Source organism: Ricinus communis, chromosome 1 (assembly GCF_019578655.1).
Source record: "Ricinus communis isolate WT05 ecotype wild-type chromosome 1, ASM1957865v1, whole genome shotgun sequence".
Taxonomy (NCBI): domain Eukaryota; kingdom Viridiplantae; phylum Streptophyta; class Magnoliopsida; order Malpighiales; family Euphorbiaceae; genus Ricinus; species Ricinus communis.
Genome location: NC_063256.1, coordinates 9,275,953 through 9,302,321, shown reverse-complemented (window position 1 = coordinate 9,302,321; position 26,369 = coordinate 9,275,953). Strand labels below are relative to the sequence as shown.

Sequence of the window (26,369 nt, the reverse complement as noted above, 5' to 3'; positions counted from 1 at the left end):
ATCTTAGGAGAATGACCAATTTGTGTAGAAGTACCAACTTCATTAATATTGCTCAAAAAATATTTTCTTTGTTATTCTATTGAAATTCTTTTGATTAGCAATGAAAATAATGAAACAGAAAAAGAAGATATAAAGAGTATTTTAGTCTATTTAAAAATATATAAATAATAAATATATATTAATTTTAAATTATTAATTATATTTAATTATCTAATATTAAAATATAAAATATTTATAGTAGGAGCTGTGATGTCAAGTAAAAACTAGTGAGAAGGATAGAAATAGTGGCAAAGCCATGCATTGATGGTGGACCTAGCAGGAAATATGAGGCAGCGGTGGGGATGTAGCCATGACGGTGGCTTTTTAGAAAGTTGGTTTGGCTCAATTAGCTACCTACGAGATGAACAAAAAAGGCATCACCAGCGAAAGATTCTATCAAATTTTTGCAAAACGACTCTTAAGCAGGTGTTTACAAACTGTTCAAATTGCTTAAAAACTAACCCAACTGAGAGTAAAATAACACTTTCCACTGCATTGCGATTAACTAAAATATTATGTATTTGTAATGAATTTTAACATTACATAACAGTCCTATTTTTATACTCTGAGAAAATTAAAAAAAAAAAAGTGATTTAAACTAAACTCAAAATCCTATAATTCTAAATCGATTGAGTATTAATTTTTTAAATCGTATTCATGGAATTCTATTTAAATAGTACAGTATCCAAATGGGATATAACCCTACCCATAAGCAGCTAAGCATTATCAACAAGTGGACAGTCTAAAGAGGAAGGAAGGAAAGAATAAAGATGTAATTAAAATGTGGAAAGCACATATCGTAGCTTAAAATGGTAATTTCTTGACGGAAGGGAGGAGTCCAAAATTAGCAGTCTGTATACACAAAAATGATAAAATTACAACTACGTAGTCGCATTCGATCTACAAAAGTGATAGCATTTTTATTATTATAATTATAATTAATCCATTTGACGGCAAAAAATGGTGGTAGCCGAGTGGACAAAGCATCTCTATCCTGAGTTTTACATGAAGCCAAAAAGGGCAAAAATATTTAAAGTTTAAACTCTTATTTCTAAAATGGAAAATATTGTTGGAGTGTGGTAATTTGCAGCACCAACTCCGATTTCCTGACTATTAGTAAGATATCATTTACTTTCAGAAAATGACCTTATTATGTATACACTTATTTGTTTCTTTCCACCTACGTAATCATCTCAGCTTTTTTTTCTTCTTCTGTCTTTTTTTTTTTCCCCAAGTTATCATGATCTTGTAGAATTTGCCTTGACAAGGAATGAGTGAGAGGAACTTGTTTTCTTTGAAATAAACAAGTTTCTGTGACATTAGCAAAAAGCAATCTCTGCTTCATCAGCATAGCTGCCTGCATTGGCATACATGCAAAGACTGATCAGGGAAACTGCTTTTAGAAAATGGGTTATCATTCTTTACAAGATTTTGTTCACTCTGAGGCTGGATTTTCAACTTTCAGACAAGAACCCCAAAACAGAACCAGCATAAGAGTTTTCTTTAAAAGAAAGAAAGAGACCCTTTTTAACTGTGAGGCAGAGCAGAGTTGTTAAGCTAGTGTGAATTCTTCTCTTTTTTTACTGATAGCTTGAAACTTTTTATAGTTTGGCATTTCACTAACTTGAATCTGAAGCATGGGTTAATGTCATGTATTATTAATTTATCTTTCCTCTCCAATGAATAATCAGCAGTATTGCAATATGCCCCACCATTCTTGCAAAAGACATTAATTCTCAGACCTTTGATTGGACGTATGCAACTCAGACTATTAATTTCATTTCTGCACAATGCCGACTGAAATAAATAAATAAATAATAAATAAAAACTAAAAATCAAAAGAGAGAGAGAGAGAGAGAGAGAGAGAGTTTAAGAGATTATTGACGGTGACTTTTCTCTCATGAAGGCTACCTCTTATATTAATTCAACTCCTTTTCTCAGCTGCTACTTCATTTTCTTGGCCTCCTTTTCAACTCTTTCTCTCTGTCTCTGTTTGCTTACATCTGTTATACCAAAGCAGATATATCTCCCTACAATTCCGTTCCCAACACACCTCTGCTCACTGCTGACACTTCACCTAGGATTCACCAAACTTTGCTGTTTTTGGAAATAAAAAGATTTCTCTTACCTTTTGCTCCAAATGGGGAGGCACTCTTGCTGCTACAAGCAGAAGCTTAGGAAAGGCCTTTGGTCTCCTGAAGAAGATGAGAAACTATTGAGGCATATTACTAAGTATGGCCATGGTTGCTGGAGCTCTGTCCCCAAGCAAGCTGGTCTCTTTCTTCTCTTTTAATTAAGTTTCCTCTGTTTTTCCTTTTCCTTTTCTTGAACAAAATTGTAACTTCTCCTGCAATTCTTGGGCTTAACAAGCTTTTCTTTTTCTTTTCTTTCAGGTTTACAAAGGTGTGGAAAGAGTTGTAGATTAAGGTGGATTAATTACTTGAGGCCTGATTTAAAGAGAGGTACATTCTCTCAACAGGAAGAGAACCTCATAATTGAGCTCCATGCAGTTCTTGGCAACAGGTATTTATTTTTTGTTAATCTTTTTTAATCCCGACCATAGCTTGTCTCTTCTTTTTCATTAAAAAAGAAAAAGAAAAAGCTACTTAATACTAATGGGATTTTGTGGATGATTATTTCCCAGGTGGTCTCAAATTGCAGCACAATTGCCAGGAAGGACTGACAATGAAATTAAAAATCTCTGGAATTCTTGCTTAAAAAAGAAACTTAGGCAGAGGGGCATTGACCCTGTTACTCACAAGCCACTTTCGGAGGTTGAAAACAATGGAGAAGACAAGAGTTCGCCCACCAACGAAAGCCAAGATAAGGAACTGAACCTCCTTGAAGCCAATAATTCAAAGACAGGGCCAAATTTACAAGAAGGGAAATCGTCTCCTGTTTCTGCGCAAAGCTACCAATTGGAGGGGAAAGGTTCTTCAAATTCCAAGACCATAAGCAGCAACACAAACAACAGCAATTTGATGACAGCAGCCATGAGCAACAAGGACTTTTTCTTGGAAAGATTTGCAACTTCCCACCATGAAGGAGGCTCCACAAGCAACTGTCAACCTTCAGATTTGGTGGGACATTTCTCTCTTCAGCAATTGAATTATTCATCATCCAATGCAAGACTCGCAACCCAATCAATTCCGTCCCTTTGGTTCACCCAGTCCAGCAAAAATTTCGACATGAATTCAGAATTCTCTTCTTGTTCGATACCTACTATTCTTCCGCCTGCAACAAATTCATTTCTTTCTACATCTATGGCTTTCAAGCCTTCTGATGATCCTTCCTCATTAGCCTCTTTTCAAATCAATAGTTCACGGTTTTGGGAGGCTGGTGCAGCGAGTAACAATAGCAACAGCAGCAGTGGAAGCAGCGGTAACGGCGAGCTGCAAAGCAACAGCTCTTTCTTTGAAAACTCTATCTTTCCATGGGGATTAGCAGATTGTAGTTCAACAGAGAAAGAGGCCCAAAACCAACTGATAGGAAGCCAACAGGAAGAAGTGAAGTGGCCTGAACTTATTCATAATCCGTTGCTAATGGCTACTGCTTTACAAAATCAAAACCAGCAATCTTTATACAATGAGATAAAATCAGAAGCACATTTCTTAACCGAAAATTCGAGCGGTATGTGGGGTCAGAACCAGCAGCAGCAACAAGAACCTTTCCAAACTTCTAATATATGCCCTAAGGATATCCAAAGACTTACAGCAGCATATGGACATATTTAGAGCAAGAAAATGGAAAAACAGAAAAGAAAAAGAAAGGCTCGAAACCGGATGCCATGCTTCCCCTTTCTTTACTTACAGGTGTGTGCCAAAGATTTTTCTCTTGTAAATAGGTCTGATATAAAAACAAGAACATTTCTCACCCTCTACCGTTGGAGTATTTGTGAGCCAAAACTCAGTCTTCTTGTTAGCTTTATTTTCTTCTTTTTTATTTTTTGTTGTTTTTTACTTCTTTGGTGTGGGTAGAAACAGAATAAGGCTTCTACCAGTGTAATTCTACTACTCTCTTCACCTCATTGCATATGCATTATAGTGTTGCAATTCTATCTGTAAACAATCCTAAGAAATTGTAATTCATCCATGATTTTTTCTTTTCCTGTTTTCCTCTTTTGGGGTCATATTATCTCTAAATTTTCTTTTACATATATACAAAAAGGTTGTATTACAATTAGTACTTCATGTGTATGCTGGAGAACCAATGGGACAGTAAAATGGCAGTTTTATCAGGTAATCCAAATCCTTGAACCTTCTCTCATGAATGATCTTTTCCCAGTTAAAGATCAATATGGTTGCCCATATCCTTTGTCTCCAAGAGACAAGAGATTCTAATCACTTTTCTAACAGCTAAGTCCTTTTAGATGATTTCGAGGAAATGAACTAAAGCTTATAGTTGGCTGCTATTTCTTTTCTTTATTATTATTATTATTATTATTATTATTATTACTTTTTTTTTTTCCGAGTTAAACCACTTTAACACCTGAAACATGTTTCATTTTTCTTGAATTGCAAACCCCAAAAAGTATCTCACTCCCTGTTTATCCATCCCTCACCAGTCTCTACCCTCGCAGGTGCGCACGTATAAAATGCAGAAGTGTGCAAGTGTGAAATACAGAAGGAAAGAGGGTACGACTTGATAATGAAGCAAGAAAAGGAAACCCCACCGTTGAACTGAGGGTTTATTCACTTTCCAGTCCGTACAAAGGGATAGTGACTCTCAATCTAACGAAGGCCATATGTATGCGTAATATGTCTTGTAGCCTCGTTAAAGAGATTAAACATTATCTTAAGAAAAACACTTTATAAAGTAGAAACTTCCAATTCAAGGGAAAGATTAGTCACTTGTGTGGTGAATGGAGAAATTGCAAATATAGTATACAAAATCAATGCCATCCACTTGTCAGCATCCTATGGAGGTCTCTTTTCTGATATTCCCTCAAAATTAATCCCTCAAATTGGGTACAGTTTCAGAGATGACACTGGTAGTTGGTAGTTAAGAACTGAGCCATTACAGTTAAAAATCACTTTAAAAAAGGTTCTCTTTCTTCCAAGTCATTTTACAAAATGCTTGAAATGAAAGGTGAGGAAATGGGAAGGAAACACCCTTTTAAATACAAACAGAATATCTTTACACCAAAAGAGTAAGCATTCATTTTTGCATTAAACTTGCAGTTTGAGGCATATACATAAGAACTATAGTTTCAAATATTTTACATGTCAGATAACATGATTATGTACTTCGGAACATAAGATTTCTAATTCATTTACTCTAACATTTAAACCATTAGTGTTTGTATATCTGAGGAACAAATGCATGTATGTGTTGTCAAATAAAATAATTATTCTATCCAAAAGTTTAAACTACTAGGCGAAGGCTCAAAATAACTTTTTACTTTTACCACACTCGAATGTTCATTGGATTTGAAGTTCTGATATTATGTCAAAGAACCTTTCCATCTAAATGCTGTTACTTCATGTGCAGTATTATTCAATAATGAAACAATAATGCACTTACCATTGCAACCATATGATCACAATTAATTTGCTCCAGCCTTTGAACGAAATATCTAAGGTCCAGGGAACGGGCACATTGCTTTTTTCTCATTAATTCTCATTTTGAGTATTGACTCCAAAATGTAAAGGCTGAAAAAAATGAAAAAACCACAGAAATGATAAACAAAGAAAATCCCATTTTAGGTTAACTCATTGATGTGAACTAAGCAGCCACTAGCCAGTCACAGGAGAGAGGGGAAAGCGAGAATCTTTGAATATAGCCTCATAAACCTCAAGGAGAGCCATGTTCACCTACAAATTGGTGGAACCCAGATCATAAAATTAGCTGTTAATCTTACAATAACTGATTGCAGTACTATACAATTGAGAAAGACAATGAAGCTGTTTTATTATAGCCAATTTTAACTTGGCTAACATGTCAGAACAGTTCCACATTCCTTCAGCACCTCTTGTCTAAATATTATCCAAAGTTAAAACAAATTCGAGGTGGTCTGATGTCCATAAAAGGAGACTGCTCTGCAGTAGCCCGAGATTTCATTCATGCTCAACCTGGGGCAATCTTTAGTTTCAGCTGCAGTTTCCGAGGATCCCACTTTATTCTACTTCCTTGACGAGTTCACTTCTTCAGCTTCCTGTGGAGCTTCCACATACAGAAGATTCAAAGCTCTTTTTGGGCTTCGAAGCTTCTTGTCCTTGAACATATATTACTATCACATGTAAGCTTTATAAATTCTTTATTATTCTCTAATTAAATTAAATTATATTTATTAAATAAATTCTGGCTTAATTTTGGAACTTACACTCTCATAATGTCTGAATTTCTTTTATTATTAATGAAGTCACGAGTATATTATTATTATTTGTAATATGTCGATTTTATGTTATTTTCATAACATAAATTGGTAGAATTATAATTTCTTTTTTGATAAAAAATTGTGGTATATAAAATAGAGGTGATTTATAAATGGAGCATTATTTGAAAATTTTTCAGAGATACTTTAAAATCAATAAAAATTATTATTTTTACTATGTAAATTTATTTCTTGAAAATATTATTTTTTAAAATTTATTTATTTTTAAAATTATTATGTGATTTTTTTTAAATCTGATTGTTTTAAAAATCATATTTTTGAAAATTAATTTAAAAACTGTATTATTTTAAAAACTGTAAAATTTATTATTTTTCCTTTTAATTTTCGGATTTTAATTCATATAGTTGGGCTCAAAGTATTGGGCCTGTTTTCTGAGTGGCTGGGCTCCGAATTGAGCAGTAAGAGTTGGACTTAATTCTCCCATCTCCACGTCTGTCGGCGTTAGCATCCGCCAATTATGCGGAAAACATATCCCGGAGTTATGAATTAATGAATTTCAATTCCGAAAGTCGAAAAAACCTAATTTGAGAGTGGCGGGAATTCCAGTTCAAATCCCACAGCAAATAATCACCAGAAATGGATTCCAGCATGGTGATGGAATTCATATGCAAAGAAGTCTCTGATTGGAACGAGGAAGTGATAGCCACAGCCAGATTCAAAGCATTTAGTGGGCAAAGATCAGATTGGGAACCTAAATACCAATTTTGGAGGAATTTGATTCTCAAAATTGCACGGCATTTGGGCCTCTTCACTATTCGTCCTTGTCAGGTTTAAGTTTCACACACACTTTCCTTCTTCTTTATTTAATTAAACTCATCAAAAAGTGTTTTGTCTATTTGTTTAATTTTCAGTTATATTATTTAATAATTTTATTTATTTATTTTAATGTGAAGGTAAAGAATGAGTGGTTTAATCGAGGAGGATTGACCCCTTTATGTCTTGACCATGTACTGGTGAGCTTCTTTGCAATTGCATTTAACTCAAGCCAATGTATATGTATTATTATTGTTTTAGTTTCTAATGTACACTGAAGGTGATATTATACGAAATGTGGATGTTGTGGATGCTACGAGTGGGCGATTCTCTCAGTTATATAGAAAAGTAACAAACTTGGTGATTAGATCGACCACAACCCCCGATCTACTACTGGAAGATAATCTCATTCTTACACCATTATTGAAGGTATAGTCATGATTCATGAGTGCAGTTCAACATTTTCTTGCAAATGTCAAATGAAGTAGCTATTATCTGTTTCTTGAATTTATTATTTTTTTATGTAGGAAAAAGCTGATCAAGTTATTAAACTTTTATCTGAAAATCATTGGACGACATCATGTGTTGTTACTATGAGGAAGTTTCAGGACATGTGTGGAGGACCAAATGAAGCATCTGTAGTCTTGAGTTACTTTTCTGGAGTTGGGAAAGCACAGTATCTCTCTGTTTGTAAAAAGGAATTTGTAGAGGTATACAGTATGCTTCTTTCTTCAGATATATTCTGGGTAATGGTATCACTGTCCAAGGGACTCTTATTGTTTTTTTATTAGCATGAATAATGTAGAGGGAATTAGAAACTTGTTGATATTTATCTCAGTTAATTGTGCTATATACAAACAAATAAATAATATCTCTTGCAATTCCAGAAACCAAAGTAAGTTCCCAGTTTTATGTAAATGCAGAAGTCGCTAGGTTCTCTTACTCTGCTGAAGGATAATCTTAGTCAAGAAGCACGGGTGGGTTGGGTGTTTATGGTTTGACCCCCTTAATTGCGTTCACTATGATATAGACACCACTGGGTCTATGGTGAATATTTATTGCCATATTTTGATCTTATTGCAGTATTGCATATCAATTAATTAAATTATGTGCTTATAGGGCATTAAAGTTTCCCTTTCGTCTGCACTAGTACCTGCCATTTCAAGCTTGGATTTTGATGTCCTGCACTTGATATGGACCGCAGAAAAGCTTCAGCAACAAATTGACGTCATTGACCAGCGTTATGAATTGTAACTCCCATCACCCTTTATATGCTGATACTATCTTGCTTGCAGGTTGAAACCCAAATGTAGTTATTCAACTCAAATCTTAAAATCATGAAGTTGGCCAGCATCAAATATTCAAATTTACTCTACCAAAACCTCCATATGTGTGCATTACACTAGTCTTTCCTTTGACTGGGCCCTATGAGATACCCAGCATTATGCCAGCTGTTGGAAAATGTGACAACATTTTTTGTTAATCACAGATGATTTGAAAGAGGGTTCACCGGTCAGTGATCGCACACACCGCGCACACACATAATGAGCTTATGTGCGTGTCTGTCTGAGTGTGCTCGCACACGATAAGTGTGATTAATTCAAGCGACATTGGTTCTTTATTGCCCAGTTCTCATAGAGGTGCATATAATGTCATTCTTATACAGGTCGAAAAACATGTTCCTTATTTCAAGGTTTGTTTAATGCTTTGCGCAGGTCAAGAAATTCAGCATTAGCTTATCTGAAATCTGGAAACAAGAAAATGGCCCTAAGGCATGCTAGGGATATGAAGCTGGCCTCAGATAGTAGAGAAAAATGCACTTCGCTTTTTAACCGAGTAGAGGAAGTTCTTAATATTATTGCCGATGCTGAATCTACAAAGAAGGTAATTGTTGCATTCACAAGGTACTCTGAGAGAAGCTTCATCTGCTACTTTAATTGTTTTAACACAGTTGAGCAATTTTAGGTTGATAATTATAGTCATCGTTAGATGATGCTTATGTTCAGTCTGTAAATTGATAGACCAATTTTTAAAACTCTTTGACTGCAGAAAAACAGAACTTAGTTATGCCTATTGATTCTTATCATGCCAGGTAACTGAGGCCATCCAAATTGGAGCTCAAGCAATGAAGCAAAATAAGATAACTGTGGAAGAGGTTGATCTCTGTTTGGAAGAACTTGAGGAGAATATTGATTCACAAAAGCAAGTAGAGAAGGCGCTGGGTACTCTCTCTCTCTCCTCTCTCTATTTCTGTTGAAATAATTATGATAAGTTCTAGCTGATCCAGCTGGGAATTTGGCATCAATGCTTTGTATGTGTATTATTTGATCCATTCAATTGCAGAATCAACTCCATCATACACTGTTATCGAGGATGAAGATATTGAGGAAGAGTTTAAGAAATTAGAGATGGAAGTAGGAACTGTAGACCTTCAATCTCCAGTTCCAAGAATTGGAATGAGCAGCACATCAGGAGAAACAGATAATTCGGTGTCGACTGACTCACTAAGTGATGCTTTGTCAAATCTTAAACTTCAGGATGCTTTACCTGGTGATTGCACAGATCAGGTTCCTCTCGAGGCAACGAGAACCAATGACTCCAAAAATCTCACACTTGAGGCAGCATAGTTGAAATCATACGTTTTTTCATGCTGGAATGTTATTATGACGTAAAGTTTTCTCATGCAGTCTTGTGTGTGATTTAAATGTGCATATAAATGATTCTCTTTCTGTTGTATTTTTGGGTAAATGGAAAATTATGTGTATGGATGTTACCAAGTGTTTTTATATGAGAATGTTAGCTTTCAATAATTTGAATTTAACTTTTTTTTTTTTTTTAATTGAAATAACAATGACAATTACAATGGCAATACTAATGGCAATGGTAAGAGTAATAGTAATGGTAATAGGAGGAATAAGCGTCTGCATCGGATCCTAAGGTTCATCAAATTGTGACCCTCTAACAGGGCTTAAACTAAAGGGCTTCTAGCTCAAAAGAACATCATTACGATGTTCAAGGCATGAAAGAGATTCGGCCTGCAGGCCTACAAAACATAAACATACCCTTGATCTACCCACTCCATTCCAGCGGTTTGCTCAAAGTTACTGTGAGATTCAGCACCACCAGCAAGAGATCATAGAAGGGAGGTTTTCAAAAATAACCCACCAAAGCACACAATCTTTAATGGAACCGTAGGATTTCCTATCATCTGTAGAACTCAAATTAGCAATAGAAACCCACCATGGCAAAAAAGACCATAGACCTTCCTACAGTGTTGATATCGAGATAAATAAGGGCAAATTCAAGTGCCTATGTCTCGATTCTCTATTACACAAATTATTGATATTAAAAAATATTAAATATTATTTTAGAGTATATATATAACAGTTGAGCCTCTTATAATTAATATGTACTAATGGTTTAATCGTGCGTTACACGATTATAAAGTTAAGTTGATAGATATAATTTAATAAAATATTTAATATTTTAAAAAATAATAATAAATTAACCATTTTCAAATATCCTTCTTAATTTTTTAAAATTTTATTAATGCAATAATATAAACTTATTTATTAATTAATTTTAGTATTATATCACTTAATACTATAATTGATATTACTATTTTTGAAATTAAAAATTTATTATATAATTAAAAAATTAATTTATTATTAAATATAATATTAAAAATATAACTTAAGATGTTAAATTTTAGGATTAAAAATTAATTTAGTAGTTAAAATAATATTAAAATATAATTAATATAATAATTTTTAGAATAAAATTAGTATCATTATCTGATTAGGGAACTATTTATTAATTAATATAATATTAAAATATAATTAATATATTATTTTTTAGAATAAGAGTCAGTGTTTAATTATGAATATAACTTATCAATTAATAAATTAATATAAAAAATTATAAAATAACATGTAAGCTTAAATCCTATGTGTCAAAAATAGTACACATATCAAAATCAAAATTTTACTTGTCAAAAGTTAAACACACGTGTTAAAAAAAATTTAAGTCTCATAAATTTATATATATATATATATATGATAAATAGATAGTTTATTATTAAATATTAAAATTGTTAATTTATTAAGTTTAATTATCTTAAGAGGAACAATGTTCCTCGAAAATCTACTAACTAATAGATTATTTATGTACTAAATATTGAATATAAATGGTCAGTTGTGTTTTCTTTTTTTTGCAATCACATGCTGAATTGAAAATTATATATTTAATTATAATATAAATTCATTGTTATATGTTTTGAGTATAATAGTCAGTAACTATTTAAATTTTATATCATTATAAATTTAATAAGTTAATTTTTCTAACATTTACTAATTTTTAAGCCATATATTAATTATTAAAGGATCCACTACAATAGAAAAACTAAAGCCTAGAGCATATATATACAGAAGAACAAGGAAATTGGGGCTCTTCTTGAGTGGCCGAAGACACCAAAGGTCGCCCATCCATAAACCCTAAACTAGAGCACTTAATAAATAGACGAATTAAAGAGAGAAACTTATTAATAGCCAATTTCATACTTTAAGCAAATAAAAGAAAAAAGAAAAAAGTGGGGGGAGAGAGGAATTCTGCATCTTTTGCTGTTGGCTTCAACATGTGAGGATTTATCTTGTTTTGATGATGGAATAGTAATACTTAATCTTTGGTGGTTGGTGGAGAGGGGTCCTTGAAGCACGTGTATCTTCATGCAAGGATGCCTGCGGACCCAAATTTTATTCCTCCTATTTTCAGAATCTTGCTTGTCTGCGCATGCACACCCCGAAAAACAATCCGCACAAACCTGATTTCTGACCACCGGAAATAGACAAGCGAAGGAAAAGTTACATAGCAAAGGACCGATTCGCTTTGAAATAGTTAACATTTGTGTAAGGTCATCTATGCTCTCATTTGATTCTTTTGACAATTTCCCAGCAACTCTTACTGAAAAAAGAAAAACTGTTCGATTTGGCGTCAGTTGCCTTTTTCTCTTTTTTTCTTGTCAAAATAATATTGTGAATTTAAAAGCAGTACCGCAGAATGTTACAGATGCTGATTTAATCTACACGTAGTAATGGCGCCAAGACATGCAAAGAAAAAGAAAATTGCAGTGCAAATGGCAGACCAGTGCTTTGTTTTTTGTTGGTAAAAATTAAAGTCTGCGAAGCCAAGAAACACTTTCATTGAAGCATCTTAAGTTTGTGTCTCACATATTGTTACAAGTAGGACGGTGGAAGTATATGACTAGCACTTGGAAACTTTTTAGTTTTCCATATCAGATGGAAAGCAGCTGATCAGGTGGATACTTTGCCAAGAAACCCTCATGTCGACAAGTAAAAGATTGCCCAATTTCTCTTTTGGTTTCAGAATAACCTGAGATGCTTTGCTTGGTAGAATCAGGCCAAAGCTCACTAGCTATATGCGCCAGAACCCATTTCATAGTTGGTCCCGGAAGAGAACAGTCAACTGCACTGCACAAATTAGGGATATAAAGTGAATCTTTTTTTTTTCGTTTATCCTGTTTTTTCATATTTTCTTGCTCATTTTACTTTTGAAATACCATAAGTAGAAGAAGACAGCAAAAAAAAAAATGAAAATATACCTACAGATAGTTGGGTAATGCACACACGAAGCAGTAAGTCTGTCTTTCCTTCACATAAGATTCCGCTTGCAGTTCTGTTGATAAATAGGATAAGATTCGTCGTTTTTGGAGCAAAGTTTTTAATGATGGCAACTTCGTCCTGTAGCCTGAACAAATGCAACCAAGCAGAAGTTATTTAGTATCATGATGATGTCCTAAGCTCATTTTGTTTATTTGCTTTTCTTTTTTCTTCTTTTTATTAACAAGTCAAGTATCATATATCATAGCTAATATCAAGGTAAATAAAAATGACAACTTTTGTAAGACTTATAAAATCTTGGATCTTTCTTTTTTAAACACCAATGTATTTTGTATTTTCTTTCATTTTTCTAATTTTTTCTCCATCAAGTCCTATTTCTATTATATTCATTGACATTATTATTTTTTCAAGGAAAAATTGTTTTATTGATGCTTCAACATATTAAAAAAAAGTATAAATAATATGACAAATAATGAGAATTTTGCATATCAATACAAATACCAAACAACCTTATTCCACATCATATATTAATTTGTAAATCTAGTGTTAATCTAATCATAATCACAAGTATAAATTTCAAAAAGAGTCTCAAATTTTTATAATAAAGGAAATTAATTACTTATATGTTATTTTCTTCCTTTATTTTATATTTTAGTCTAGAGAAATTTCAACTTATTTTCTTTTATTTTAGTATTTTAAATAACTATATATAAATGTTAAATTTATGACTATCATATGTTAAAAGGATTATTTTTCATTAGGCCTTTCAAGAAATTTTTAGTTAAACTTAGTTTATGGCATTACTTGTGCACAAGCTAAATAAGATATCGATGAATGAATAATATTTTTTATTAAAGATAATATTTATATTGATTAAATTATCTATTACCTTTAAGTATTTATAATCTAAAATTAATAAATATAAATATAATAATTAATAAATAAATAATGCATGTATTACTATATCAATAATTCATGTATACCGTAAAACCTTCTTCTTTTTAAGTAGATTTATTCACTGACACCATATTTTATTTATGTCTTATCTAATTAAGTATCAAAGAGAAACGAAAATATGGAAAGATAATGCACTTCACAAACCTGAAATGATTCTTCATACTGTGAGTTTACAACGTTGCCTGTCATATCTGAGTTAATATTTTGGACTGCTTCTTTTAAATTAGAAAAGGGATCGGCTAAACCAATAGGTTTAACTGGCATGGCGGCAGCCGCACCACAGAAAGGAGTTACTGTAGAAGTTGATTGCATAGAAGACCCTCCAACCAAAGGAACGAACGGTGTTTGTGATGTCATTGGCGCCATAGGTTGCATTTGACCTGCTGCAAGCCCAAGGATAGCTGAATTTGAGAACAGCGATGGACTCATAGGCATTCTCATACCCATCATGGGGGAGAAATGAGATAAATACGGTGCTTGTATTTGTTGCAATGCAGTTGGTATCATCATTGGTGGCATATAACAGCTGCCTCTCATTGACATCATCTGCATAAAGATAAATTTCACCAGTTTATTACCAATAATTCATCGCGTACCATAAAAAAGAAAAAGATTGTATATTTATATCTGGAATACCTGCAGTTGAAGCTGAAGGGTCTTTAGATACTCAATTGCCTTATCAAGCATTGAAGCTTTATCCACCTAAAAAACCATAAGCAAAATTTAGCAATGAAGGAACAACAGAAACAAGACTTGTTTTGATTGCATTTAGTTACAATTATATACAAGTAGTATACCTTGTCGGAATTAGGTATGAGAGCTTGTAATGCACGCATCTTCTTGTTGATCTTATCCCTTCTTTTCTGTTTAAACATGAGGGATATATAAAAGCTGAATTAGATTTCTTGCCAGATCTGTTTTTCTTTTTATTCAGTGGGTTGATATTTTATAATAGCCAAAAATGGCGTAAACTCACCCTTTCAGACAGACTATGAACTTGTGGGATTCGTTTTTTCTTGGTACTGGTTGATTTTGGTATTTCCTCTTCCTCATCAGCATTCTGTATAGCACACATGAACATCCTTCCTTAACATTATAGAATCTGAAAACTAGTGAAGGAGAGTTTTAGATATTCTTGTACGTACTTCACTTGGAGATGCCATCTCCTTTAGATGGGCATTTGTCCTCTTTAAAGAAGAATGAGTTAGATCGTTTGAAGCTCGACGTGAACATATCGAAGTAGCTGCAGCCAGTTGATCTATATATTTTTCTGCATTAGGTTTTCTTCTAAACGTATTTGCTTCTAGGCTTGAGGTTGGATCAGGAATTCGCTTACTCTTAGAGTCATTTCTACTGATAGGAGCTTCCGATTGCTCATCAGGAAGTGACTCTTTAGCAGAAACAGTGATATGTCGAGCTTGATCCAGCTCAGTGGCCACTTGATCTGGACATTTATAGGATTTTTTAGCATTTTCTGAACCGGTTACTGGGTCAACTAGAGCTGCAGCAGATTTCTGCTTGTTGATTTCCAACTCCTGAACTCTTGATGAACTTGGATCGCCTGCTGAACATGTTGCGCTTTGGTGCTGGTCATTAGCTTTGGGGGGTACCACTCCAGGCAAGAAGAGGGAGAAGTTCCTTAACCCTAAGTATTTAACAGGTCCTGATGATTTGAACTGCTTTGAATTCGAGTAGGGGAATTCACCCATGGACGGACTTTGGCTCCCGTCCATAGTTGATCTACTAAAAAAAGCTGAAACTTGGCATTGCTGCAAGGAAGACTGATTTTGTAGCTGATCATTGCTTGCTTGTCTAAGTTGAGGAATTTCGCCTACAGAAGCATTCCCTGCCGTCGAATTATCGCCTTGACACACCGGAAGAATTCGGGGTTCGATGATCTTTTTATCACTTGCACTATTTTTGCTTGATTCCGTAAACTTGCTGAATTCAGAATGGTGATCTTGTAACAAACGCTCACTCTTTGCAAATTCTTGACGACTTGAGAGACCCAACACAGAATTCATAGCTCCTAATCTTGGTCTTTTTCGAGGATAGATATCTTCTCCGATGGTGTTAACTTTTGGTTTGGGATTCTGAGAAGAGTAACTAATGCAGGACGGACTAGTAGACCTTCCACGCGTAAGAATCTGACCATTTTCCCATACAAGTTCCATAAACTCATCAGAAGCTGCCCTGCACAGAAATGCTATTGTCAAAAGCAACTCAAACATGTAGAAACACTTGCCAATGTAAAAGACTTAACGTAAATATAAAACATACATGGAAGTTAAATTGGCCAATTGGGTTATCCTGAAACGGGTTAAATTTAGTTCAGGTGTTTCTCCTGTCGCAATAGTTTCTCAATAAACCATCTGCAAACAGGGATGCCTATACCACACCCTTTATAAAGAAGGTAATATGAAGAGGAAAACAACAAAGATGAAAGGCAAGAAAAAGATGATGAAGAAAATCCTGATAGGATTTCCCAAGATATATTAACCGAAAGGATGAAAAATTTCATGGGCCAAAAAAGAAAAAAAAAAAAAGGTAGGGCCTACTTAACAAGGACAAAGCAACCTGAGCTGGTCCAACCTCAACCACTCGAATCATTCAAAATTTACGAATTGTGAGTGCAGAATGCTACCAAGAAAACATCAAAATCATGATTTCAATTCTCTAACAGAAACAGAAGCCATGAAATGACATATGAGAAAAAAAGATTCCTCGGTTTGCAGATGTGAGATTCTATCATTCACAAAAAGGTGTGTACAAAAATTAAGCACGTCTGCTGCTAATCCACCATATCAGGGAGGGTAGGGTGTCAATACTCCACGACTTGTGGTTGGACCCACGTAACAGAGAAGATACATATCTTACTAATAATCTTCTTCTTTCTTTCTTTCTTTCTTTCTTTCTTTTTTCTTTTTTATGAGTATCTTAGTAATAAATTTGTTTGCTTACTTTGTTCAACAAATAAATACTTGCCAACTTTTTAGTTTAGGCAGGCCATTAATTATCTCATGAGATTAGGACCCATCAATTTCTGTTCACATGGTCGGGACTGTACAATAATACCCGACTCCATCAAATTCAAATGTCATCATCTCCGAGAAGAAGATTGTGATCAAGATTTTTGTTATCAAGGATGATTAAGAAAATTAATAATAATGATGAAGATTTTTTCTATTAAACCGTATATAAAGTTTTGGTTGTTCCTATTACCGCAATTATTGCTTTAACATGACAAATTAATTTGCAGAATATGCAGTCTTTTCTTTCGTATCCAAACTTCATTTCTCCTTTTATATATATTATGCAACAATATAATTGTTTTTAGAAAACTTTCGTTCAGAATTCAACTAAGTTCCTTCAGTTTACATAATTGCTAACCACTTTAAAAACTCTTTTTGGTAAGAAATAATTAGTATGTGGTAGTTGGGAGGAATTTATGCTCTCTTTCTTCTATATATGTAAGAATTATGTAATAGGAAATTAAATTATTAAGCATATGAAATGATAACCACCAACTTTAGATTGGTGATTAGGCGTTTATATTGAGAATTGGGGTTTGGAGTTTTTCTTTTAAATACGGTGATTTATTATCTATTTTATAGAAAGACTATTCAGATGATTAAATGTTTTAAAAATATATTTAATATTTAAATTTAGTGGTAAAATAAAAATTTAATTGTCAAAAAAATGTGAATTATGCGATAATAAAAAAAGTAGAAGAGACTAAGTCGATACTTTCATTACTAAAATATTGTCATCTATTTACATAGAATTAATGATACTTTAAAATACAGTAAAAATAATAATTTTATATGCTTAAACGATAATATTTTAATGATAGAATGAGTAAAAAATTCTAATATTAACTTAAATTTTTTATCATTAAAATTTATGTCACATCAAAAAAATTTGAGGAAAACTTAATATTAAATATAATAAAATTAAAAATTTAAAAATTAGACTATATTGAAATTCTTTTGACAATTAAGTCTAAAATAAATCCCTTTAAAAATGGGTGTTAAGAGTCAATTTCACTAGACTAAAAAATAACAATAAAAGAACAATTTATGAGTAACATCATATTAATTATAAAATATAACTCTCCTAAAAGCAAATCAAAAGATGCACGACACGAATAATAACAAAATAAATAAATAAAAATGAAAAGGAGAAAAGAACAGAGCTCCCAGTTATTCTCATATCTTGATCTGGATAGAAAAGCAAATGAGGCTTCATTTAAAGGTTGATTGATAAAAGAGAAATCACTTTCAATTCAATTCATCACCTGTTCAAACCTAAGCAAAGATACATATATGAAAATGACTCCATTTGAAACACCATTACCTTAGATGTGCCCACTCGAAGAATTTTTTGAGCATAGTCCACGTGGATGTTATGCCCAATTATGGATTTTGGGATGTGGGCCCCATCACCTCCCAACATCCAGTTGAATTTTGGTTATTCCAGTCTGAAACATCACGTCCACGTTTTCCTCTATTACAGAAGAGGATAGTGCAAAAGCGTGCAATTCACGTGCATATGCGTGATGGTTCACGTGCTTCTCTGTCTTTCTGTCTGTACCTTTTCTTTAATGCTTCTTTCCCCCATCCTACTTTGTCCACGAAAGAAAATCACAGCCATTCGAATTCCAAATGACAGATAAGGATTTGTTTGCCAGTTGAAACAGAAAACTATGCCACTTGTACTCTTAAATTAGTCTTTTTTAGAAAAATTAAAAAATGAAACTATGCTTTAGTTTTAGGGTAACATCTGTAACATTATTAAAAAAGAAATGGACCATTTTCTCCCTATGGTTCTAATCAATATGTCACATTTTTACGTCTTCCATTGATTTGCCGTGTACGATGTGTAACTTAAGAGACCATGCCCAGCTCCTGATTATACTTTCAACCATCTATGAACTAATCCAACCAAAAAGCTTCTATTGGATTAGCTTTTCTTTTTCTTCCTGTTTTAGAAGCGAATAGAAAACACAAAAGGAAACATTTAGTGACTGAGACTCCCAATTAGGTAACTTCTATTTAAACCACAAAACTAATATTATTATTATTCAAAAGAAAAATGAATGCAAAGCATATTTATTTTCTAAATATGCCTTTCTGAAAACAAAATCTAGAACCAGCTTCAGTCTTCTTTTAGAGGGTACACTTGGAGGTTGGAACACGTGTGAGTCCGCTAGTGTTCGGATGAACATAGATATTTGGAGGTGAAGGTTCCATGTAATTTATTATATCAGTATTGTGACTGCCTGCAGAAAGAACAAAAGGGCCAACCCAACAGTGCCTTATCTATTGTTCAAAAAACATTTTAAAAAAGAAAATGTGCCTTATCTTCAACAGTTCACTCCAAAAATCAGCTAGCGACAACCTCTTATTTTCTTGAGGAAATAAAAAAGCTTGCCAAATTGGATATTTTTAAGTATTCAAAGGCATTTGTTTTCTTTCCAGAGAACAAGAAAATGAATGGAAGGCTATTTGATAATAAACCATGACTACAACAAGCAAGAAGCAAAATGATATGAAGCGCGATAATGATATTGTTGGGCCGTGTTTTCAGTAGAACTGGTTAAAACTATGTAATTACATACAGATAACGGATCCCTTTCCCATCTCTTCTAAGTGTCAATCTCCCACGAATTACTATGCTCTACCTCTACCTATTCTTTCTCTCTACTTTTGACTTATCCAAAGAATGTGAATATTTAATGGAATAGCGCAGTAAAAGGCCTCTTCTACCTAAATCTGGACCAAGTTCCATCTTGCTGTCCAGCAGTTCAACTATGTCAACTTAGATTACCTTCATTCAGACACTCGGCTATAACTTGTCCAATTTGGATCATTTTTTGCCTCGCTGACTGCATCAAATATGGAAAATAAAAGAGCATGTTACATGAGCTTTCTTCCAATTATTAAACGCTAACACAGATATATCCTAGGTGTCTGATCACTATCTCAACCTTACCTGTAACACCAATGAATGCCAACTATAAACAGAAAAGTGCATATAACGCCCATATGTAAGGAAATGATGCCCTTGATTCTTTTCCCATAAACAAAAGCAGGAAACTTGCCTTGTTAACAGCTGTTATTCTCCTTTCAGCCCCATTGAGCTGTGTTTCAACTGCTTCTTCCACTTTCATGAGAAGCTTCTTGTGTGATGCTTCTGCAATTATCATGTAAGCTAAAAATGAGTTTTCTGCAAGTGATATCATGTTCATTGGTTCTTTGGGGCCACAACATATTAAATCAATAAATTTTCCTAGGATAAAAAACCCATAAAATCAATTAACAGATTCCCCAAATACTCTCCCCTATGCCCAAAATAATTTCTATTGATGGAAGAGTTCTACATAAACTGATTTTAGTATTTCAACGGTGGAAATTATATTTACGCTCCTCTCCGTTCTGTCACTTGCATATCACTGCTCAAATGGTTAGTCCATAAGAGTTTTGTCAATGTGTTTCATTCTCAAAATGATTTATATACCGAACAAAAATTTTGCAAGCCAATCTATCACTACCAACATTTAATTTTGTGAAATAAAAACTTGCCATACTTTGCTTTTTCACAGTTCCCTTCAAGTCAAAATTGTGCATTTCAAGCTCTTCCACCGAGCTTTTACAATCCTGGAGATGCTGATGAATATCTTGTTTGAATTTATCTTGTATCAAGTTCAGTTTTTCCTGTTGCTCTGCGTGGAGAAAAAGATAACAATAACAAGGCAGAATGTCAATCATTGAATGAGAGGAAGTCACAGATGCAATAAATTGGTTTTGGCACATGATGACAGCTATATAACCTTTTATATAGCTAAAGTATACTGATGAAAGAAAACATGTTTCCACCAGATGCTGACTCACTAATATTATGTAGTAAAACAAGCAACTGATATACGTTGGTACAGGAACTATCAGAATATGGACAAAAAATTATCAGAAATTGTATAAAGTCCTCAATCCGTGAATTTTGCAGCCAGTCCAAATGTGGTTATAGCAGGAGTTATTAATTACGTTCATACAAACAAGCATTCATATACAGTTCTACTGAGTTTAAAGACGTCCTTATACATGAGGTAGACAAGAACTTAAGTTTCTTTCTCTGAAGCTAGTTCTACACTTTGTCATTACACAAATGGTGATTTGATTGCAACGCAAGCATAAAACTTCGGAAAATAATTGGTTAGAAATTCAAACTCAAGCAAAACTATCATTTAACAACTACTGCCAGAGATTTTTGTGAAACAACTTTGCAAAGCGTTAATGTGATGTTGTCAAATGGTTGGAACCTGAGATTTGAAGGATTTACGGTTTGTGCAAAAAGGTACGCTTAGCAAGACATGAATGATTCTGTGGGTGGGGGTATTTTTAGATATCATAACAACCAAAAGATAGTTAATTTAAGTCGTATTCAGAAAGCTCAATAAAGTGGCCAGTTGACACAAATTCATTACCTTGAAATTTCATCTCCAACACTTTTCTTTTTGATTTACAATTGCTTGTAAGCTCCCCACTGAGACAACACCATGATTAAAATATTAGCATCAAATGATAAATTGGCATCTTTAATGAAAACATCTGTCTGTTTTAAAGACGTACACATCTGTTTGGATTTGTGACACAACATTCTGCAGCTGTAGATGTATATCCTCAGAAACAGATATCAAAATGTCAGAGGATCTCTTTCTAATTGCTGCCTTCATTTTGTTTTTAAAGTTTTCTAAAGCCAAAGCAAATAATGTGATGACCCTGAAACATCATTACATCAGAAAAAAATAGTTATCAAGCAGAAATCAAAACATAATAGTAGAATAATACTTCAGCTCCAATAAGAAGGTTCCTAAATTTATTTTAAGCATAGAAAAGCAAACCTTTCAATTTCATTCTCTTGCTTTTGTTCTGAAGGCTCTGGGTTCCAGTCACTGTCACCAATGCCTAATAATTTCATGCACAGAAAAAAGAACACATATAGAAAACAAATATGACGGCAAGAATAATGATAGCAGAAATAATAAGCAGAAACTATAAATATGCTAAAAAGTAGTGCCTGTTGTAGATGGCAAGGTGGAATTGAAATTGCTAACACTTTTGCCTTCGAGATTCCGGAGCCTTTTAGAAGAATAAAGCACGGAATTGGATCTCTCTGGAGTGAAGGCGTCTATTTCTGTATGCTCTGCTCAAGAAAGTTAAATAACTCTAAGAAATTAGAACATCATTTGGAGGTTATACAGAAAATAGGGAAGATAAGAAGGTGAATGAAAACAATATATGGTGATGCCTGAACCAAATTTGAAGCTTTCTGGTCACAGCTAATCAATCACTAAAGCTACTTGATAATCTCCTGAATAAGCAACGCTTTCCATCATACTATCTATAAATAAAAGTAAGCTTAATAGAACAAGGAAAGTTTAGATAGTACTAGCAGAAGCTACACATTGCATTCTACCCATTATCATTCTATTAACATGGCAGTATAATTTTGCTAGTGTATGGTTACATTTGATTGTGAAGGCACATATGAGTGTAGTATAAACACATTATCAAGAAGGTAAAAGCAAAGCATACAGAAAACAGTATTGTTGATCATTAGTCATACTTAATACCTATTTATATAACAATTGGTGTTCCAATGAATTATGCAGTAATAGGCATTGTCTAAATTTAACTACAGTGTTTCAGCATATGAGAATACCATAGTCATTCATAAATAGCAAACCTTCTTCAGAGCGCATAGAGTCCTCATATTCAGATGATGATTTAGAAAGGCCATCTTCTACTTCTTTTCTTCCCTTAAGAGGTGATGGTTTGGAGGGTGGAGAATCTTTAAGCTCCATTTCATCGTCCTGAAGTTCAATAAGGAAATGCAAACGCATATTGAAACACAGCTCCAAGTTTGGAGACCACTACAGAAACCATCATGTCATATTGATACTTTTAAGATAAATAAGGATACAGATGATTCAGTTTTAGAATTTGGCGTATGACAATCTGCTTTTGAATTGTTCATAGTCCGAAAATTGCGAATCTTCCCCAGATTAAATCTTGTACCTGCCAGTAAAGGGCTGTAAAGTTTCTGCTCTAATTGGTCAGTGTTTGGTGTTTGGTCAGAGTTTGGTGTTGAGCTAGGGGAAGAGCTTAACATAGGAGTACTTATTCTAAATGTTGGACTTTGGAATTCATCCTGTGGATCCATAAAATTCTTTAAGTATGGTTGATCAAAAGCTTCTTGCTGATCCTTATTTTCTGGTACTGCTCGACTACTATCATCCCCCTGGCGCTCCACCCTGTTTTTTCCTGCTGAGTAATGGGAATCTGTCCTTGGAGATTGATGGGTATCTCCTTGGGTTCGATTTATTTGTTCAACATACTCACCCTTACTTTGAGGTGAACAGCCTTGAATATTTTCCCTTCTATCACTATATGAAGATGCTTTTTCAACAGGTGTTGGATTTACACTCGTACAGTGTTCTCCCTGAATCCCATCTGCATTGTTCTTCTCACTGAAGTGAATCTTATGTGGTTCAATGCCATAAGTCTTTCTGCCACCCTTCTTTCTTCCAGACATTGAGGAACCACCATTGACAGCACCGTCTCCTTTTCCAAGCAATCCTTCTTCAAAGGAGAAGATATTCTTCTCAGGAAGTTTGTTTCTGTAACTAGATGATGGGCCAGTTTTAGTCTTTACTGGTTGTGCTTTGCTTTTAACTATATTTTGGGTCAAAGAACGAGTTGCTGGTCTCTTCATTGTATGATCAGGATTTTCAGAATCAGTTTCAATGGTATCCGAATTCTGTATAGGCTTGATAACTGCATCACCATTTTGATGATGTGATTTCTCCAGCTTTGAATTATTAGCACCTTCATCACGAGCCTGAGAATTAGAGGGCTGACTTCTAGGTGAAGAAACAGTTCCCAGTATCTCCCATAGTTTCATTCTCAAAGTTTCAGTTCTTCTATTTTCTCTTTTACTTTCTGACTCTGTTGCTACCTTATCAGACACAAGAACTTCCTGTGCTGTTGCAAATGTAAAATCCGCCGCCTTCTGCGAGTTCCCGTCGTTACTTCCCTTCCTTTTGTAGATAAGTCCTTTAAAAGTCTTCTGCTTGCCATCACCGAACTGGTTTTCCAATAACTGTACTGAATGTGCTATTGCAGTGTCCTGTGGTCTGCTAAGCTTGCTCCTTCTCCCTTTAGTGGCTGGTAAATTGGATGTTTGTTTCCCAAAAACAAAAGTCTCAGAAGTTGGCGGGTTTTGGTAGAAGGATCTAGTAGTTATCCATGGGGAAGTGACCTTCTCTGGAGCTTCAGTATGCTTTCCTTCAATAGCTTCTGCAACACCTTTTCCCTTCATTTTATCTTCAAGAGAATTTTCTTTGTTATCATTTTCCCTTTCTGCATTTGATATAATAATCTCTTCTTTCTTTGTAGCTCCAGATCTTTTAGTCCCCAGTGAGTCTATGGTAATTCCAACTGAAATCTTTCTAGATTGACTGGATGGTTGATAATTGCTGCCTATACTCCGACAATCACTTCGATCCTGAAACATGTTTTGACATGGCATCAAAAATTTACTTTTACTAGGTTTACGAACTTAAATTCCAGTTGCATTCTATTGCTTGTTTGCGAATTCAATAAATGGACTCATGTTAACTTTTTTGTTCTTCCAATTGCTTGAGATCTTAAAGCTGAATATTTTATTACAAATCTTCCAGAGGTAAATAAAACTTAATTGGAAATTCAAAACAAATCTGAATACATAAAGCCACATGCAGCTTGTATGCCATTTGAAAAAAGCTTTAAATCAAAAAGAAGTTTAAGAGCAGATTACATCACCAATATATTTTTAAACATTCACTTAAAGGGTACACCACAGGCCAATAAAGGGCATAACTAAAAAGAACTAAAACATTTAAATTCATAAAATTAATTAAGAAGCTGGAACAGTATAAGAATAAGCATTTTTCAGTACTTACATCTTGTAATTTGTGTAGCCTATCTATCTCCATTTTTTACTTTCACCTAAGATGCTGTGAAATGGACTCCAGCAGAATCTGTAACCCCAAAAAATCATCCAAAGAAGCTTCAAACGGTCGTATAATCCAAACCAAAATGAAATGAAAGCTCAATTTTATTTAGTGAGAGACGTCTATGAATTACTAAATCTATACAGTTTAAAAATAGTACTTCTGATATAGTCCACTTGTTTGGTGGGGAGAGTAATCTTTTGTTTGGCTTTGAAAACTTAGACAATTTTATAGCACGAGATTGTGAAGTTTGGTTTCTTAGACTCAGTTTTCTCGCCAACCAAACAGATTAATTAATTCTTCTAGAACGCAGATAAAACTAACATAAATCTCCAAAAATTATCACTTCATAGAAAAAGAAAAGAAAAATCAAACATCCTAACCCTAATAACAAAGATCTGCTTTGCTAAATCAACATTCCTCATAGCTACAGCAATCTACTTTTCAAATTCACCTTGAAATGCATAAAACATTAGATTCACCACAATACTTGAGTTAAAAAAAAAAAAAAACCCCAAAATGTAAAATAACTTTAGGTTCTGAATCACACCAATCAGTTACCGGAAACGCACAATCTGACCAAAGAGAGAGTTGATTCAAAATACATGCAATGACGCGGTTAGATCTCGGTACATTGAAAAGGAAATCATATTCAAAAAAATTATAGCAAAAAAGAAAAAGAAACAAATATCAAAATCGAAAGCGACGATATAGGAATTAAAAGAAATCACTTACAGGATACTTGGTGTCTATGAGTTTTTCTTTCTAAGCTTCTATACAGAACTTCAAAACACCAAGTTGCAAATATAATGAAAGGAATTTTTCAATTGTGTTTTGCTAGGATACAAGCAAATGCGATTGCTCGTAGTCCTGCTAGAGCATCGCGTTTCTATGCTAGTCCTCAAGTTTGAAATGAGCGCCAAAATTACTTTCTGATGTATTGATTGCGCCTTGATGAAATTCTTCTTATTTCAAAAAAACAATATATATATAATGATAAGAGCAAGAAGGCTAAAATGCCAATTTGCCCCCTACATTTAGCTTAAACTTTAATCTTTTGGCTCATTTACAGAGATTATTTCTTAAAAATAGTCAATTCAGTCTAATTTTTCCTATTGCGTCCTACGAACTTTAAAAGTATAAAAATGGCTTTGTTCAAAAGAAAAAAAAAAAAAAATGTTTTAACTGGCTAAAATGCCAAGAGTTCAAGCTTTGATTCTGTTTCTTATTACTTCCCCTCAATTATTGTTTGTCAATTCAGTTAAAAAATTTAATTTAATTCAACAACTTAAAATTAATATCAAGCTTAATTAAAATAAATTGTATCTAATATAAAGTAAAATTATTTAATTTATGTAATTAATTTTATATCTAATAAAAATAATTATATTATTTCCATTGAAACTCTATAATAGAGAATGGATATTATCGTTACTAACTAATCTTGCGATAACAGGTTGATTAATTACCTTTTATTTAATGTGAAATTAGATTATATTACTCTTACTAAAGCTAGAAAGATCCATTTAGATAGTAG

At 33.6% G+C, this 26,369-nt stretch overlaps 4 protein-coding genes across 10 annotated transcripts; 2 read left to right on the top strand and 2 right to left on the bottom strand.

Annotated features, from left to right (window-relative positions):
• Nucleotides 1-1,411: 1,411 nt before the first annotated feature.
• On the top strand, nt 1,412-4,888 carry LOC8265861 (transcription factor MYB61). Of its 2 annotated transcripts, XR_001534970.3 has the most exons (4): nt 1,412-2,312; nt 2,433-2,562; nt 2,684-3,851; nt 4,619-4,888. XR_001534970.3 is itself a non-coding variant. In XM_015716969.3 (3 exons), exons 1-3 carry the CDS (start codon nt 2,180-2,182, stop codon nt 3,771-3,773), a joined length of 1,353 nt encoding a protein of 450 aa, XP_015572455.1. In that variant the 5' UTR covers nt 1,413-2,179; the 3' UTR covers nt 3,774-4,141. The 2 variants fall into 2 exon arrangements, 1 of the variants encoding a protein (XP_015572455.1); XM_015716969.3 differs by lacking the exon at nt 4,619-4,888 and having other exon boundaries at nt 1,413-2,312; nt 2,684-4,141.
• A 1,973-nt stretch (nt 4,889-6,861) lies between these two features.
• Nucleotides 6,862-9,996, top strand: LOC8265862 (charged multivesicular body protein 7). The gene is made up of 8 exons (XM_002515123.4): nt 6,862-7,201; nt 7,327-7,386; nt 7,448-7,615; nt 7,714-7,896; nt 8,306-8,436; nt 8,902-9,070; nt 9,279-9,408; nt 9,530-9,996. The coding sequence occupies exons 1-8, from the start codon at nt 7,010-7,012 to the stop codon at nt 9,811-9,813; spliced, it is 1,317 nt and encodes a 438-aa protein (XP_002515169.1). The 5' UTR covers nt 6,862-7,009; the 3' UTR covers nt 9,814-9,996.
• A 2,363-nt stretch (nt 9,997-12,359) lies between these two features.
• LOC8265863 (transcription factor PIF3) lies at nt 12,360-17,027 on the bottom strand. 5 transcript variants are annotated; one of them, XM_002515124.4, is made up of 8 exons: nt 16,060-17,027; nt 14,925-15,967; nt 14,756-14,839; nt 14,577-14,642; nt 14,416-14,481; nt 13,924-14,325; nt 12,804-12,949; nt 12,360-12,672 (listed from the first exon to the last, which is right to left on the bottom strand). In XM_002515124.4, exons 2-7 carry the CDS (start codon nt 15,951-15,953, stop codon nt 12,923-12,925), a joined length of 1,674 nt encoding a protein of 557 aa, XP_002515170.2. In that variant the 5' UTR covers nt 15,954-15,967; nt 16,060-17,027; the 3' UTR covers nt 12,360-12,672; nt 12,804-12,922. The 5 variants fall into 5 exon arrangements, with proteins under 5 accessions (XP_002515170.2, XP_025012428.1, XP_025012429.1 ...); XM_025156660.2 differs by having other exon boundaries at nt 14,925-15,972; nt 16,060-17,025; XM_025156661.2 differs by having other exon boundaries at nt 12,360-12,667; nt 14,925-15,972; nt 16,060-17,025.
• Nucleotides 17,028-19,325: 2,298 nt separating this feature from the next.
• On the bottom strand, nt 19,326-26,134 carry LOC8265865 (meiosis-specific protein ASY3). Of its 2 annotated transcripts, none has more exons than XM_015716823.3 (11): nt 25,568-26,134; nt 24,782-24,859; nt 22,762-24,345; nt 22,525-22,651; nt 21,856-21,981; nt 21,680-21,743; nt 21,408-21,557; nt 21,263-21,321; nt 20,369-20,503; nt 19,774-19,974; nt 19,326-19,666 (listed from the first exon to the last, which is right to left on the bottom strand). In XM_015716823.3, the coding sequence occupies exons 2-10, from the start codon at nt 24,812-24,814 to the stop codon at nt 19,796-19,798; spliced, it is 2,457 nt and encodes an 818-aa protein (XP_015572309.2). In that variant the 5' UTR covers nt 24,815-24,859; nt 25,568-26,134; the 3' UTR covers nt 19,326-19,666; nt 19,774-19,795. The 2 variants fall into 2 exon arrangements, with proteins under 2 accessions (XP_015572309.2, XP_015572310.2); XM_015716824.3 differs by having other exon boundaries at nt 19,883-19,974; nt 25,568-26,130.
• Between the last annotated feature and the right edge of the window lie 235 nt (nt 26,135-26,369).

Bases quoted from the DNA above. Each gene is read 5' to 3' on its own strand.
- LOC8265865 (XM_015716823.3), bottom strand. From the start codon at position 24,814: ATGGAGATAGATAGGCTACACAAATTACAAGAT. The intron at 21,982-22,524 runs GTTTGCTATTTA...TTTCTTGAGCAG, and splicing joins CTCTATGCGCTCTGAAGAAG to AGCATACAGAAATAGACGCC. The intron at 21,744-21,855 runs GCACTACTTTTT...TGAAATTATTAG, and splicing joins CACCTTGCCATCTACAACAG to GCATTGGTGACAGTGACTGG.
- LOC8265861 (XM_015716969.3), top strand. From the start codon at position 2,180: ATGGGGAGGCACTCTTGCTGCTACAAGCAGAAGCTTAGGAAAGGCCTT. The intron at 2,313-2,432 runs GTCTCTTTCTTC...CTTTTCTTTCAG, and splicing joins CTCTGTCCCCAAGCAAGCTG to GTTTACAAAGGTGTGGAAAG. The intron at 2,563-2,683 runs GTATTTATTTTT...ATTATTTCCCAG, and splicing joins CATGCAGTTCTTGGCAACAG to GTGGTCTCAAATTGCAGCAC.
- LOC8265863 (XM_025156660.2), bottom strand. The intron at 14,643-14,755 runs GTGAGTTTACGC...ATGTTTAAACAG, and splicing joins TTCATAGTCTGTCTGAAAGG to AAAAGAAGGGATAAGATCAA. The intron at 12,950-13,923 runs GTTTGTGAAGTG...GCATTTGTTCAG, and splicing joins AGTATGAAGAATCATTTCAG to GCTACAGGACGAAGTTGCCA.
- LOC8265862 (XM_002515123.4), top strand. From the start codon at position 7,010: ATGGATTCCAGCATGGTGATGGAATTCATATGCAAAGAAGTCTCTGAT. The intron at 7,202-7,326 runs GTTTAAGTTTCA...TTTAATGTGAAG, and splicing joins TCACTATTCGTCCTTGTCAG to GTAAAGAATGAGTGGTTTAA. The intron at 9,409-9,529 runs GTACTCTCTCTC...ATTCAATTGCAG, and splicing joins GCAAGTAGAGAAGGCGCTGG to AATCAACTCCATCATACACT.